The sequence below is a fragment of the Scyliorhinus canicula genome, chromosome 9, assembly GCF_902713615.1.
Source record: "Scyliorhinus canicula chromosome 9, sScyCan1.1, whole genome shotgun sequence".
Taxonomy (NCBI): Eukaryota; Metazoa; Chordata; class Chondrichthyes; order Carcharhiniformes; family Scyliorhinidae; genus Scyliorhinus; species Scyliorhinus canicula.
In genome coordinates, this window is record NC_052154.1 from 71586262 (window position 1) to 71602296 (window position 16035).

A 16035-nucleotide genomic window follows, 5' to 3' on the forward strand; every position below is an offset into this window, starting at 1 on the left:
ATGTACTTTAGCTCTGAATCAGCTGGGAGGATAAGTCATGTTAACATTAGTGTCCTTGAAAGAGTCAGTAGAACCAGTATTGAAGCTATGATCATCCAAAACCAACTCTACTAGGCCGTCCATATGCGTAGGATGTCAGAGTCCTGACTGTCAAAGCAAATCTTCTTCACCCAACTCAAGGAAGGATCCCGAACAAGAGAATTTTGATTTGATTTATTATTGTCACATGTATTAGTATACAGTGAAAAGTGTTGTTTCTCGCATGCTACACAGACAACGCATACCGTACATAGGGAAGGAAGGAGAGACTACAGAATGTAATGTTACAGTCATAATTGGGATGTAGAGAAAAGATCAACTTAATACGAGGTAGGTAGATTCAAAAGTCTGATGGCAACAGGGAAGTAGCTGTTCCTGAGTCGGTTGGTATGTGTCCTCAAACTTTTGTATCATTTTCCTGACAGAAGAAGGTGGAAGAGAGTATGCCCGGGGTGCGTGGGGTTCTTAATTATGCTGGTTGCCTTTCTGAGACAGCGGGAATTATAGATAGAATCAATGGATGGGAGGCTGGTTTGTGTGATGGACTGGGCTACATTCTCAACCTTTTGTAGTTTCCTGCGGTCTTGGGCAGAGCAGGAACCATATTAAGCTGTGATACACCAGAAAGAATGCGTTCAATAGTGCATCTGTAAAAGTTGGTGAGAGTCATAGCTGACATGCCAAATTTCCAGGACAAAGGAAGTTCTTCAAAGATACCTTATATGCTTACCTCAAGAAATGGAACATAGATGTCAATGCATGTCAATGACTTTTGCTCAGAAGAAACCTACTTGGATGAACCTCCTGATTGAAGGGTCACAATTCTTCGAGAACACCCAACGACAAGAGGTGTCCCCAAAGGGAGAAAAGGAATACCTGTGACCTAGCATCCAAGGACCAATCCCACCTTTTGGAAACTTCAGCCAAGTGAGTGATTGATGATTTGGCTCTAGGATTGGGCTCATCAGCGACGCAAGGACCCAGAGAGCCCATGACCAATTACATTGAGTATCTTCGGTGGACAATCACACCGGTTAGGAATAATCACCGCATTCTATCCATTATACTTCCTTTAATGGAATTAATTTCCTCCTGACAAATCAAAGTTAAAAAAAATAACTTTCACCTTCTGTGACTTCAAACTCACTTTATACAATAAAGAACGCTTTTAATGGAATTAACAGTGTGGTAAACCACTATATTGTATTGTACTGCTGTATTGTTACATGCCTGGGCTTGTCTCTACTGGCTCCCCCTGTGGCTCCTCCCCTCGGGCTGATGTATAAAAGGTGGCCAACCTCCAGCCCTCCCCTCATTATGGGACCGTCTCCAGGTGTCTTTAAGCTGATTAAAGCCAGTTTTTCTCCTGACACCTTGTCTGTTGTCAATTGATGGTACATCAAACAGCCTTGGGACAAAGGAAAGTTTTAAAAACATACCTTCCTTTTACTTTATTCGCATTTTGAACAAATCAATAAAAGCTTAAACACTAAAAATATATGATGTGGACATGCCGGCGTTGGACTGGGGTGAGCACAGTAAGAAGTCTTACAACACCAGGTTAAGGTCCAACAGGTTTGTTTCAAACACTCACTTTCGGAGCACTGCTCCTTCACTCAATCACCTCACCTCAGGAAGGAGCAGTGCTCCCAAAGCGAGTGTTTGAAACAAACCTGTTGGACTTTAACCTGGTGTTGTCAGACTTCTTACTGTACTAAAAATATAAAGCATTAACCAACCCCCAAAAATGTCTCCCGATGCGTGGTGCCTCTGCTGGACTGAAAACTACCAGTGCTGACAAAGAGGTGTAAAAACTCACCCACACGCCGGTTAAGTGGCCCAAGATGGCGCTGCAGCTGGATGCTTCTGAATGGTTCATTTCCGCCGCTCCAGCGCGCGCCTTCAAGCTGTCAAAACAAAGAGCGGCCGGCAGTTTGGAGACGGCGCGCGCTCCCGGCGCGCATGCTCAGCGCGGCGGCCGGAGAGGAGGTCACGGCACTTTGCTCCATGGCTCTGCGCCGCGTTCTGCACTGGCAGCTCCCGGCCCTCGAATACGCCGCAACCTGCTGGCGAAAACACCGGCTGCAACCCCAGGTACAGGGTGGACGGGAAATCCGGACCAACGACCGCGGTGTTCGTCATTCAGCCCCGGCAGTACGTAACTGGCTATAGCCGTGCTTTCTATCCCGAGGGACATTAACCGAACCACCCTCCCAGGTCCCGGCAAAGATGTCTTAACCTCCTTAAATCCGGGAGATTCTCAGGCTACTGTTTTGTAACTAATGCAAGTTTAATTGCTTCATTTGATGTGTAATCCTTCATTTACAATTAAAATCACAATCACAGGGCGCGATTCTCCGCACTGACGACGGGGTGGAGAATAGCGGGCAGCGCAAATTTTTACGGCGATGCTGGTCCGACGCCCTCCTGCTATTCTCCGAACCCCACACAAACTCCGAGTCGCCATTCCCGCCAAACGCCTCTATTACGCCCCCTACACGACCAGAATCGCTACTTATTGCCCCCCCCCCCGCTATTCACCGGCCCGGATGGGCCGAAGTCCCGACTTAATCGCACACTGTTTACACGGCGTGAAACACACCTGTTTTTTAAGTTCGTCAACCAGTCGTGCTGGCTGACGACAGCTTGGAGGAGGTTAGCGCACCGCTCAGCGCACCGCTCAAGTCTGGCCACAACGGGGAAGGCATCCCTGAGAACGGGAGGGGGGTCCAGAGCGGGGGGGGAGTGGGGGAGACGGAGGGGGGAGTGGGGGAGACGGAGGGGGGAGTGGGGGAGACAGAGGGGGGAGTGGGGAGACGGAGTGGGGGAGACGGAGGGGGGAGTGGGGGAGACAGAGGGGGGAGTGGGGAGACGGAGTGGGGGAGACGGAGGGGGGAGTGGGGGAGACGGAGGGGGGAGTGGGGGAGACGGAGGGGGGAGTGGGGGAGACGGAGGGGGGAGTGGGAGTGGGGGGGGGTGTTAGGTAGAGAGTGAGCGAGTGAGCCGTCCAACCCCGTAACAAAATGTCTGCCACCATGCCATGGCGTGCCGGTCACAAGGACAAGGCCGCTGTTTGCCCTGTGGCTTACGGCCACAGGCCACTGACGCACCCGTGAGGAGGACATAGTTTACTGGCCGTTGGATGCAGAAAGTGACCAGGGGTTAGGCTGCCCGCGTGTCAGCAGCGCGTCCAGGCTACCGGGACACACAGGTATCCCGTGGCTGGCGGCTGCCGAGTTGTCGACTAACCTCCGTCTAACATGTCCCGTTTCTCTGCCCCCACCACCCTTCTGTAGGTTAGCACAATGTCTGTGAACAGAACGGCTATGTTCTGCGCAGTGGTTGGGGCCGCTGCACTGCATTTGGCGATGCAGCAGCATCCACACCCACAACCCGCAGTGGATGCAGGGCCAGCTGCAGCAGCAGAGGGAAGGGCCGAGGAGTTGCCAGTCGTCGAGCAGCATGGTGAGGAGGAGGAGGAGGAGGAGGAGGAGGAAGAGGAGAGAGTGAGGGTGCAGTCACGGCGCCAGAGGCGACGACCAAGGCCGAGGGTGTACCGGGTCCGGGTCTCTTTCCTAACAATGACGGACATCACCTGCAGGAGGAGACTCCGGCTGCGTAGGCGGACGGTGATACATATCTGTCACCTCGTGGCGCACCTCGCCCCACGTGGAACGGGGGGAGGACACGCGATCCCGGTTGCCATCAAGGTGACGGTCGCTCTTAACTTCTATGCTACCGGCTCCTTCCAGTCTCCGAGCGGCGACCTCTCCGGGATCTCCCAGTCATCGGTGCACAGGTGAATCCGGGATGTGACCGACGCCCTCTATGCCATCGCTGACATCTACATCACCTTTCCCGAGGACGAAGCAAGTCAAGACTCACGAGCTCGTGGATTTGCCAGCATGGCCGGGATACCGAGGGTGCAGGGGGCAATCGATTGTGTTCATGTCCCCATGCGCCCGCCTGCAGGGGACAGGGAGGTCTTCACAAACAGGAGGGGGACATACTCCATGAATATCCAGGTGGTATGCGATCCCCACATGAGGATCATGAACATCTGTGCAAGGTTCCCAGGGAGTGTGCATGACTCCTACATACTGGCGCAGTCGTTCATCCCTGCCGTGTTTGAGGGACGTCCCCCCCGGCTGAGGGGCTGGTTGCTAGGCGACAGGGGTTATCCGCTGAGGTCTTGGCTGATGACGCCTATACGGAGGCCTCAGACCAATGCGGAAACACGATACAACGAGGCCCATGCAGCAACCAGGGGTGTGGTGGTGCGCTGCCTTGGCCTCCTGAAGATGAGATTCAGGTGCCTGGACCGCTCCGGAGGGGCCCTGCAGTACCAGGCCGAAAGGGTCGCTCGCATTGTTGTGGTCTGCTGTGCGCTGCACAACATCGCGATGCAGAGGGGAGATGACCTGCTGCATGAGGCGGAGGGAGAAGCCAGTGGCAGTGGTGCCAGCACAGAGGAGGAGGAGAGGAGGAGAGGAGGAGAGGAGGAGAGGGAGGAGGAGGCTGGCGGAATGGTGGGCGCAGCACGCAGACACGACCCAGGTGCTGGTGATGTCCAGGAGGCGGCACGACGGATCCGGCGAGGACGGCGGGCATGCGACGCCTTGGTGGCAGCACGGTTCACGCGTCGCATGTGACGTCCCCGCTGAACACCAAACCACCACCTGCATCGCTAGTCGTGCAGAGGGTCAACACACAACTGCCACCACCACAGCCGCCCCCCCCCACCACACCCTCTCAGTGTACAGTGCTCCACTTCGATCTCACCCTTACCACTGGGTCCAGACGGTATGGCACAACATTGATGGCTGTGTCAGCGGGTGTGATCAGTGCCATGTGGAATGATGACAGCCCGCTCTGTGAAGAGCTGTGAGCTCAGAATCGTTAGAGAGAGTCTGACCCATGGCAATAGCTGAACCATCCACCTTGGTGGCCGCTGAGATCGTCACGGACACTCTATCACGTGCCCGCGTGGGCTAGCTGTGGGAGGCGGTGGGGGGAGGGGCAGGGACTGCACACCCGGCACCGATGTTTCACCGCTCGTCAACCCCAGCGACACTCGGTCACCATCACGATTCCTGTGGCTGTGGAACAATCACACGGTATTACAAGTAAGGTGGAACAGTGCGTTTAATGTTAACAATAATTTACAGGTGCCCTAGCCCCTACAACTAAACTGTGCCCTTCACCCGTGCCAACTTACTCAGTGTCTATCTTAGTTGCCTTACGGGCCCTACCACTACGTCTAAGTGATTCCCCAGATGATACAGCAGGAGTGGAGGAGGACTGCTGCGAATCGCCCCCTTCGACTCGTTTCCCCTTCGGCAAGCCTTTCCTGGGGCGACCCGGCCTTGATGGGCCAGGCTGCTCTGCGGGCGTCTCGGGTGACGTTGTGCCACCCTGCTCTGCCTGCTGCCCACCCGATGCACCAGGGATGGGACGGGGGGAGGCCGAGAATTCCGGGACGTCCTGTGATGGAGTTAATGGGACGGGCCCCGAAACCTCCTCCTCCCTCGGGGAGCCCGGTGGCCCCCGGGCCTCACTTTGGGACAGAGGTGTGAGCGGGGAGGTGCCCCGTCGTGCCGCCGACACCTGGCGATGCCAGTCCTGGAGGCCTGCAACGGTATCGACCAGGATCTGAAGGTTTGCAGACACGGAGTCCAGGGAGTTAGACATGCCCGCCAGGGACTGTGCGACCTCAACCTGTGAGTGCACGACGCCATCCAGCACATTTGTCAGGCGGTTGATGCTCTCGGCGACTGACTGCTGCGACTGGGCCATGACCTGGTGAGACTGGGCCAAGGCCTGCAGGGCGCCGGCAATGTCGTTTTGCACATTGCTGCCTGTGAGAGGGCAACCCTGTCCAGGGCCGAGGATGACGCGTGCACATTAACCCCAACGCCTTGCATAACCCGACCCATCGCAGAAACCGTTTCACCTATTGCCTCCACCGCGGATGCCACCCGTGCGGTGTCGGCCTGGGTCTCTGCCATGAGCGGCACCACTCCCTGCTCGTGGACGCGGTTCGACTCCTCTAACAGCGTCTGCAGAGTCTGGAAGACAGCCCTCATCCCGTCATTGTTTCCCTGGGTTTCTTGAGGCATCGGCTGTGCGGGTGGGTTGAGAAACTCCAGGAACTCCGAAAACGTCTGGGAGCCAGCTGCGTGCTGGGCCTGGTCTGGCCTCCGCGAGTCCGGGCCCTCGGTTGCTCCGACCTCCACCTGCTGTACCTGCTCAGCTGTGATGTGCGAACCAGACTGTGATCTAGGAGACTCATCACTAAATAGGCTCGCCGGGGTGAGTGTCTGTGGGATGATGGATGGTGTGGGAGATAGCAGTGCCGCAAGCCCGAGGTTGTCGCAATTTAGCGCCTCCTCTATGGTGTGGGGCCGCTCAGAGTCCGGAGGGTTATCGCTGGCCATTTCTGTGGCTTGTGGTATCACCACCCTCTGGGCGTCCTGCTCCGCAGATTGGGTTGGGGAGGATGGGACTCCCCGCTGATCAGGCGCCCTCTGTCGTTCGTCCCCAGGTGAGGTGGGGGCAGATGCCTGTGTCCGTCTGCAGCCAGACGGCCCTGGTCGTTCGGCATCACGTCCTAGGGAAGAGAATGAGACAGGTTATTTAGATTTGCTCGACAGGTTATTTAGATTTGCTCGGCAGGCTGCTGGACAGTCCCAGTGGGCAACGTGTGAAGGGACAGAGGATGGGGGAGGTGTCCAAGTGGGCAGGGTGTGTGAAGGGACAGAGGATGGGGGAGGTGTCCAAGTGGGCAGGGTGTGAGAAGGGACAGAGGATGGGGGAGGTGTCCAAGTGGGCAGGGTGTGTGAAGGGACAGAGGATGGGGGAGGTGTCCAAGTGGGCAGGGTGTGTGAAGGGACAGAGGATGGGGGAGGTGTCCAAGTGGGCAGGGTGTGTGAAGGGACAGAGGGTGGGGGAGGGGTGGGTGTTTGTCAAGGAGGGTTGTCTCACTTGCTGCAGATCCGCCAACCTTGCATAGCGCGACTTCCCGGGTGCCAGACCCCTCCACAAGGTCCAGTGCCCTCAGCTCAAATGTGGTGAGTGGGTGCAGGTTGGGCGAACCCCCTCCAGTCTTGTGCCGCTCACGGGTGTTGTGAGCGGACTTGGCCTGTTGGGGGAGGGGACATAGGTATATCGTTACAATACAGCAGGTATCAGCAGTCCGTTCAGATACTGGCACAGTTTGGGGGTGAAGTTGTCATAAGACCATTGCATCTCTCCACGGAGGCCAGAGCGCTGGGTCTGTGACAACTTTGTGGACCACCCTCAAATAATTCTGCCCCAATCCCCCTCTCTCTTCCCCCCCCCCCCCCCCCCCTGTGCCAGTGGGGCAGGTGGGTGATTAAGTTAAGGGGGGATGGATGGTTGTGACCAGGGGGCACCCTCTTGGCACTTACCCTGGCAGCCCTGGTGAGGTCGTGCAGCTTTTTCCTGCATTGCTCTGCAGAGCGAGGGGTCTGCCCCACAGCACTAACGGCAGCAGCCACCTCACACCAGGCCTGGCGTACCGCGCTGGCAGGTTGGCGATGCCCTCTACGCGGGCAGATGATGCCCCTCCTCTGCTCGACGGCATCGAGCAGTGCGTCCACATCAGTCTCTACAAACCGAGGGGCAGCTCTCGTGGGCTGCGACATCATGGCCGACAGATTCTGTGCTCGCCCGCGTCTTTTTACGGCGTCGGGCAGCGTCACGTGGGCGTGTTCGTGTCGTCGCCACGTTGCTTCGTAATGGCGCACGTAATTGACGCGGCCGCGTTCCTAGCCCATTTCCCGGAAGTGAATACGTCGGGAAATGGACCCTTCCCGACCGTCGTGAAACGCGGCCGTTTTTCCCGCCGATTTCGCGATTTTTCGAGAGTCGGGAGAATCGCGCCCACAGTTCTTATCAAATGTTTTTTCAATATCCATGGACGCCACATTCACTGCATTTTATTTACTTTCAAATAATTCTATAAGGATTGCCAGGAATAGCCAAGCTGTTCGCGATCTTATTTACTATTCTGATAAACTCCCTAACTTGGGCAGTATCACCCTCCCATTGCCCTTGGTGGCTGATTATCCTTTCAGCTTGGAGTTACCTTAACAGTGAGCCAGTGTATGAAGGTGAGATGAGAGCGGGGCATTCTGAAAGATACATTCAGGAAATATTTGTATAAGACAAGTCATTTTCAAACTTAGGGTCCTAAACTGTGGGTGACTCGCAGGTGGATGTCGGGAGGGTCAAGGGGCCATCCATCAAGGCATTCCCGACCGTGACTTTTTAAATGTCAGCCATGACCGGCTTTCTGAATGTCGGTTGTCCTGAGCAAGAGTGCCCCATCAGCAGTGTGCAGTTCTGGAGCCCAGCAGGGCAGACTGTCTCCCCCTGACGTGTTATTCACCCTGGGGTAACACAGACTGCAACACAATGCAGTTAAATGATAAAGCACACACCCAATGTAGGCATTGGTTCAATAAGATTTATTAAACTTCAGTAAGTAAACTATCACTCACTATCTGGACCAGGCTAGCTGTGATCCACGTGTAGAAGGTGTTGAATGATTTGTGCACCCTAACTGTCACTACAGTTGTCACCAGTGGAAAGAGGCGGAGTGCTGATGCCTCCTGAAATGAAATGAAATGAAAATCGCTTATTGTCACGAGTAGGCTTCAACGAAGTTACTGTGAAAAGCCCCTAGTCGCCACATTCCGGCGCCTGTTCGGGGAGGCTGTTACGGGAATTGAACCGTGCTGCTGGCCTGTCTTGGTCTACTTTCAAAGCCAGCGATTTAGCCCAGTGTGCTAAACAGCCCCTGTGCTTTATAGTTGGAAGCCCCCCCCTGCTGTTCTGACTGGTGATTGGTTGTGTTCTGTTCTGTATGTTGATTGGCTCACCTGGGTGTCTCACTGCCTGCTTTTACCTCGTGATGTGCATGGGTGCATATTATGACATCCCCCTTTTAAAAAAAATTGTAGGCTGCCTAGAGCATATGCGACATATTTACAAAAGTAACTATTTACAGCAATTGGTGAGTGAATGGATATGTACATGTAAGGTGTCTAGCATGCAGAAACATAACAGCATATATACAAAGGGACTATTTATAGGTCCAGTCGTTGGGGCTGTCATCGGATTCTTTTGGACCCCCTGAGAGGTGGAGGTGGGCACGATGGTGTCTTGACAGGTTGGCATGCAGCCAGATTGTTGGCCTTGTGGAACGAGGTGTCCGGATAAGGAAGAACGACACCTGGGAACGTGCGATCCGGTGGTGGGCAGGCAAGTGTGCGTAGTGCCCTTCTGTGGCGCCTGACAATGGATCCATCAGCCATGCGAACCACAAACAACCTGGGAGCAGCCTGTCAAACAACAACAGCTGGAGCTGACCAGCCTCCACCAGGCAACTTGATGCGAACAGCGCCGTTCGGAGAGAGCACGAGCAGATCAGTAGCATGAGCATCATGTGTCAGCTTTTGTCAGGTTCTGATCTGCCGCATCTTTTGCAGCACTGGGTGATCCAGGTCGAGTACATGAATGGCCGGAACAGTCGTCCTCTGGATCCGTGACGGGATCAGGTTCCAAATGCAGCAGCCCTTGCTGCACACTTCGAACGTGTCTGCGTTGGAACTGGGATCAATGGCCCCCCATCGGAGGTGCAGATCTGCACAAAGCAGCATAATGGCCATGCTTCTTGCAGTTGAGACATCGCCTGCCTCTTGCAGGGCATTGCTGCTTTAAATGGGTGGTGCCGCAGTTGGGGCACGTCATCACGTCCATGTTGTGACGCTCGGTGCGTTGTCATGTGCACAGTGCAGTCAGCCGCCGCTCGCACCTGCGCAGTGTTGTCTTCGGCAGCTTCGTTCTCCCGACCATGGTGCGCATGCGTGGGACCCCTGGAAACGCGGGCGAAATGGCCGCCTTCATCGATGCTCAGGCGCCGCATTCGGGCGATGGACTGTATACTTTCAGCCTCGTGGGAGGCAAGTTGGTCCTGCTCTGCCAACTTAAGGCGGGAATAGCGACACTTCGCCTGTTTGTCGACTTTGCACGTCTCAATGCCTACTGGCAGTGTCATATTTTTTATTTTTAGGAGCTGCTCCCGCAGGGTGTCGGAGTGGATGTCAAACACTATCTGATCCCTGATGAGGGAATCAGCGGTGTCCTGTCGTTGCAGGATTGCACTAGAATGCGCAGGTGAGTGAGAAAAGACTGGAAAGACTCATCCTTAACCTGAAGGCGCTGCTGGAAGACATAACGCTCAAAGCTTTCGTTCATTTCGACCTCAGCGATTGTCGAATTTGGCTAAGACGGTCTGGAACTTGGTCTTGTCTTCACCGTCGGCAAAAATAAGTGAACTGAAGATTTGGATGGCCTGGTCGCCCGCACTCGACAGTAGCAGAGCGACTTTTCGGGCATCGGACGCACTTTCGAGGCCTGAGGCCTCAAATGTATTGACTGAATTTCTGCTTGAAGACCCGCCAGTTGGCGCCAAGGTTCGCAGAGATCCGGAGCTGTGGAGGTGCTGGATCTTTTCCATGCCACTGGAAGGCAGTTGCTGGTCGTCAGTGAATTTTATTTTCTAAGGTTAATTACTTAGAAGCAGTAGTCACTCCTGGTATCATGTCGTGTTATTCACCCTGGGTAACACGAACTGCAACATGATGCAGTTAAATGATAAAGCACACACCAAATGTAGGTGTTGGTTCAATAAGAATTATTGAACTTCAGTAATGAGAAACACAGATGTCTGTGGGTTGACTCTCTACTCCTCTAAGTAAACTATCACAAACTATCTAGACCAGGCTAACTATGATCCACGTGTAGAAGGTGTTGGATGATTTGTACACCCCGACTGTCACGACAGTTGTCACCAGTGGAAAGAGGCAGAATGCGTATGCCTCGTGTGTTTTATAGTTGGAAGCTGCCCCCCCCCCCGGTGTTCTGACTGTGATTGGTTGTGTTCTGTTCTGTATGTTGATTGGCTCACCTGGGTGTCTGTCACTGCCTGCTTTTAGCTCGTGATGTGCATGGGTGTATATTATGACAGACGTTACCTGGGACCTTCCTGCCTGGAATGGTGACAGAGAGCAGGTCATGTGCTGTTGCTCGTTTTGGTGAGTGTGCTTTACACTCAATTGGCTCTGTTTTATAACCTTGCTCTAGAGTCGCCAGGTATCTTTATGATACCACCACGAGGTTTAAGTTCAAGTGCTGATCAATAACTCAATACACCAGTTAGTAAGGTTCAAATCAAAACACATTTATTATATACACAGTCAATCGCTACTCATGCATAAATACTACAAAACTAGACTACTTCTACCGCTAAAGGCCAATACTTAGCTTTTGGAAAAGGAACCCACTGGGTCAGGGAACAATGGCCTCTTGTTCGGTCCTGAGACTGCAAGCTTCCAGCTGGTATGGACTAAGGTTTAGGAGCGCCTATCTCGTAGCGTGCGTTGACTGGACACTTGTTGGTGCAGCTGCTAGGCAGGTCTCTGTCAAGGGTTGTTTCGAACTGCTGGGAGACCGTGCCAAAAAGGACGATTTAAACTTGGGGCCTCTAATTTATAGGCCCCAGGGGCTTCGCGCCCTTTTGGGCGGACCCCGTACCTGACTCCAATCGATTGAATCGTGTACCAATCGATGGGTTTGAATTCCCCAATACTGGGGCTGTTTCCTGATCGCTGGGTGGTCCTTGGGTGCTCGTTAGCATCTTTTGTCTTGGACTCCTGCTGGCGCCGAGGAGTCTGGCTTTACCTTGGTCACCCTTAATTGTATCTATTGTGCCCGGGAATTGCTCATTTAATATGTATGGCTGCTGGTTTCAGTGCTGTCTGCTTTCTGCAGGCCGAATACACAGAAGAACTCTGCAAACTGCTTGTTTTCTGATACTGTCCATTTTCCCCTGCATTCTTTGCGAATCTCCATTTTAACTCGGGAAGTGGCCAACCCAGGTGGCTACACTGCCCCATACACTGATGTCACGTGCCCTGGGCTGAAGATAAATTCCTCCATTTTGTTAGCAGCAAGCAACAGGCCTGCAGAATTTAAAATGGATCGGTTTGTAATGAGGAAGAGTGGGCCAGAGACACAAACGGGCCAGACTCTCACAACAGAGAGTGGCTCAGAAGAATCCACAGCAGGCCAAAACCGTGTTGGTGTGAGGTCCAGGGCCTCTGGTGAACAGCCCATTAAGAAGAAGCTGAAATCTGGAACAAAGCAGTGTAAAGATGTTTTTTTTAAGAGATGGCTTTATTAATTGTGCCAATGTAAATCCAGACCATGGGCGGAATTCTCCGCTCCCGGGAAAAATAGGGAAGGCCGTCGTGAACTCGGCCGAGTTTCACGACGGCCTCGGCGGCCGCTCCTCTCACCGTATTCACCCCCACCTGGGGGGCTAGGAGCGGCACTCCGTTATTCTCGGCGGCGCGCCGCGAATTACGCAACGGCACGCCTATGTGACATTGGCCGCGCATGCACAGGTTGGCTGGCTCCAACCCGCGCATGCGCGGCTGACGTCACGACGGCTGCCGGCTCAAACCCGCGCATGCACAGTTGCCGTCTTCCCCTCCACTGCCTCGCAAGACATGGCGGCTTGATCTTGCGGGGCAACGGAGGGGAAAGAGTGCGTCCCGTTGAGACACCGGCGGACGTTCGGTGGGCACCAATCGCGGGCCAGTCCCCTCCCGAGCACGGCCGTGGTGCTCACTCCCCTCTCCGCCCCCCACAAGCCACAAACAGGCCTTTGGCGCCCATGTTCACGCCGGCAGCGACCAGGTGTGGTTGCCGCCGTCATGAAACGGTCGCGAATGGCATGCCGCTTGGCCCATCCGGGTCGGAGAATCGGCGGTCGCCGTGAAAAACGGCGACCGCCGATTCTTCCGAGCGGGGGGGTGGGAGAATCGCGGGGGGCGTGAAATGAGTCGCCCGGCCCTCCCGCGATTCTCCCACCCAGCGTGGGGAGAGGAGAATCGCGCCCCATGTGTGTTACATGCAGACAAATACTGGAAAATGAAAGTTTAAAACCCTCAAAACTTCAAAGGCATTTGAGGACTCTTTTGATTTTTTTTCTCCAACGGCTGCAGTGAGAACTTAAATCGTCAGCTTAGTTCCTTAGCAGAAATGTAACATTGAATGACAAAGCAAGTGAGATTGTGAGGACCAAGCAGGCTCATCTGTCGCATTAAAGGTAAATTGAAATGGTGGTCGCGAAGGTCGGCTGGCGTGGGTCCAAAAGGATGGCCAGTGGTAAAAATGGGTCCCGGGCAAAAACGTTTGAAAAACATGTGTAAGCAATCCCCAGTTAACACTTTACATTGAATTGGCAACAGTCGGGAGACAGTGGAAGAGGGTAGGTGAAGATATTTGTGTTGTGCTGCTTAAAACGAGTGGATTGTATCAAGATCGAGATGAAATGAAATGAAAACTGCTTATTGTCACGAGTAGGCTTCAATGAAGTTACTGTGAAAAGCCCCTAGTTGCCACATTCCGGCGCCTGTTCGGGAAGGCTGGTACGGGAATTCAACCGTGCTGCTGGCCTGCCTTGGTCTGCTTTCAAAGCCAGCGATTTAGCGCAGTGTGCTAAACCAGCCCCTAGATCTGAAAAATATGGAGTTGGCACTGTTACTTGTAAGTTTTTATTTGTTCTCCTGAAGGTGCTACCTGGACTATGGTTCAACAGATGCCAGTTTCGTACCTTTACTAAAGTGTAATTTGTCATGTGAGCAGAGACGATGACTCCCAGTAGGCTGTTCAGCTTGGGGAGCATCGCAGCTGTCTCTGATTGTTATGGGCAAGGGCTTAGAAACTCCAAAGTGTATTATGAAGCTCACCTGACCTCGAACTTTGATGTTGAATTTGGCTATTTAACATATATAAAACTCTTAGCAAGAACTTATCAATTACAAAAAATACACAAGCTACAATTATCTATGTATATAACTTTTAATGAATCCCCCCTAGTAGCTGTTCTAATTCAATATAAAATTCAATAAAACCAAAACCCCTTTCAAGGGCATGGCCCAGGACACTAATCTCACTTGAATGGGACTGATCCTTTCCCTGAGATTCTGGTCCAGTTTCCAACCAGCAGATTCAAAACTCCTTCAGCAAAGCAACAGTAGCTTTAAGGTTACCAAGGCAGTTTGCCACACCCACTGCCACACCCAGTGTGCTTTCAGTTCACTGGAACAGCTTTAAAATAAAACAGGGAAAACTCCTTCAGCTTAACAGTGCCTTTCAACATATATTCCTCATCTTCATGCTTCATCTTCTGCAGTCCACACGAATAATCCAAAACTTAAACTCTGTTTTGTTATGCTCTTGACATAGCATAAGCTGCTTCCTTGATGTGCACTCTGACAAAGGAAGGTTCAGAGGAGATAGCTTTAACACATTTATTAAACAGTTAACAATTTTCCTACTTGGATTCGACTCTCCTGTTAATCCTGCTATAGCTACTCAGACTGACTAACCAGTCTGCTACAATCCACGTGGGGGGTGTGATGTGTTTCAATTAACCCTGTCTGTACTCACTGTCTCCACGTGAAAGAGAAAGATCATGTGTGCTGTGTCCTTATATATGGGTGTGTGTAATGCCCTCCTGTGGTTGTATCACCTGTGTATGTGTCTTGAATGCCCATTGGTCGTGTCCTATCTTACTGACCTATTGGTTGAATGTCTGTGTGTCATGATGTCTCTGGTACTCCCTCTAGTGTCTATCTAGATGTAGTGTGTTCACATTAACCCCTTGTGTATTTACAAAGATGCATATCACCACAAACCCCGTCTCACCTGACAGCCACAGCCCAGCTCCAACCACAAATATCATCACTGAAGTTGTGCTGCAAGATATGTGGTAAAACAAACCCTTTCTTAAAGGGACACTCGCAAGACACTGATGCAGACTTGTGAACCACTATTTAGAGAACCAAGAGTGGAAAATGTGGCTGATTTCCACCCCAGTTTGGTTCTTGGGGGTTATTTGATGGCTGACAGGATGGCCATCCACTAAATGAATCACGGTCTGTAAATCCCAGCAGTTTCAAAGTTCGCAGTACATTCACCAACTGTTATATTGGAGCATTGGTGGTTTGAAAGTGCAGAGAGAATTACAGAATCGTATCTCAGGAAAGAATATTGTGAATCAGTTGAGAAAATATTGGAAAGAAAATGCAAGCACTGCCAGCTAGTGATTTTTGAAAATAATTTGCCAAATGTTTTGTTCTCACTCCTCAGAGGGGATTGCATCGTAATATAATTGAGGCTCTGCAAGTAGCAGCAGGGTCTGAAAACGTTTCCACGACAACTGCTGTCCGGGAACAGCATGGAAAAGATGAATCATACCAAAGGTAAGAACTTTTGGTTGGAGGATACTGTAGTTTAAAGTCCCTCTAAAGTCACCTCAACATGATTTGAACATTAAAAGGCTTCCATTAGGATCTTGCTCATTCCCTTACGATGCTCTGGAAGGTCCCGCAGAGGAAAGGGCCAGAAAATCCAGCCTGTTGTGTTATACACAGAGATTCACAACATATTGTAATAAATTTTAGTTTTAAAATGTACTATATTCCTTAAATCTAACCTACTCTAAGGAAATTAATTATTCAAACATGCACCATGTGCATTTATTTTTATATTCATATATTGAAAGGCTGCTTCTCAGTTGTGTTCTGGGACCAGAGGCAAGATTTGGATATTTGTTTATGCGGCAAATTATTGAGATCTGAATGCACAGACGGAAATGGTGGTGGTAAATTCAATCATAGACAATACTTTATTAAGGCATTTATCATTTTAACAATTTTAATAATCCGGTATCAACTAGAACAAAACAATATAACCAATACCCCCCCGCGCCCGCCGTAACAAACCGTAGCCAACATGGCTTACACAAACAGGACCCCGCCCCGCTAGCTGATAGCTTAATTTTCTCGAAGAAAGCAATGAACAGCTGCCACCTTCGAGCGATCCCCTCAAGGTGAA

The 16035-nt window shown here is 52.1% G+C and overlaps 1 protein-coding gene across 2 annotated transcripts in view; it reads left to right on the plus strand.

Annotated features, from left to right (window-relative positions):
• The first annotated feature begins 1952 nt into the window (after nt 1-1952).
• Nucleotides 1953-16035, plus strand: part of LOC119971413 (probable D-lactate dehydrogenase, mitochondrial) — a 73480-nt gene continuing 59397 nt past the window's right edge. The window contains exons 1-2 of one of the 2 annotated variants that reach the window (XM_038806899.1): nt 1953-2133; nt 15289-15401. In XM_038806899.1, the coding sequence (XP_038662827.1) occupies nt 2002-2133; nt 15289-15401 (245 nt within the window). In that variant the 5' untranslated portion in view covers nt 1953-2001. Of the gene's footprint in view, nt 2194-15288; nt 15402-16035 lie in introns of both variants that reach the window. The other variant, XM_038806898.1, reaches the window with a different exon arrangement.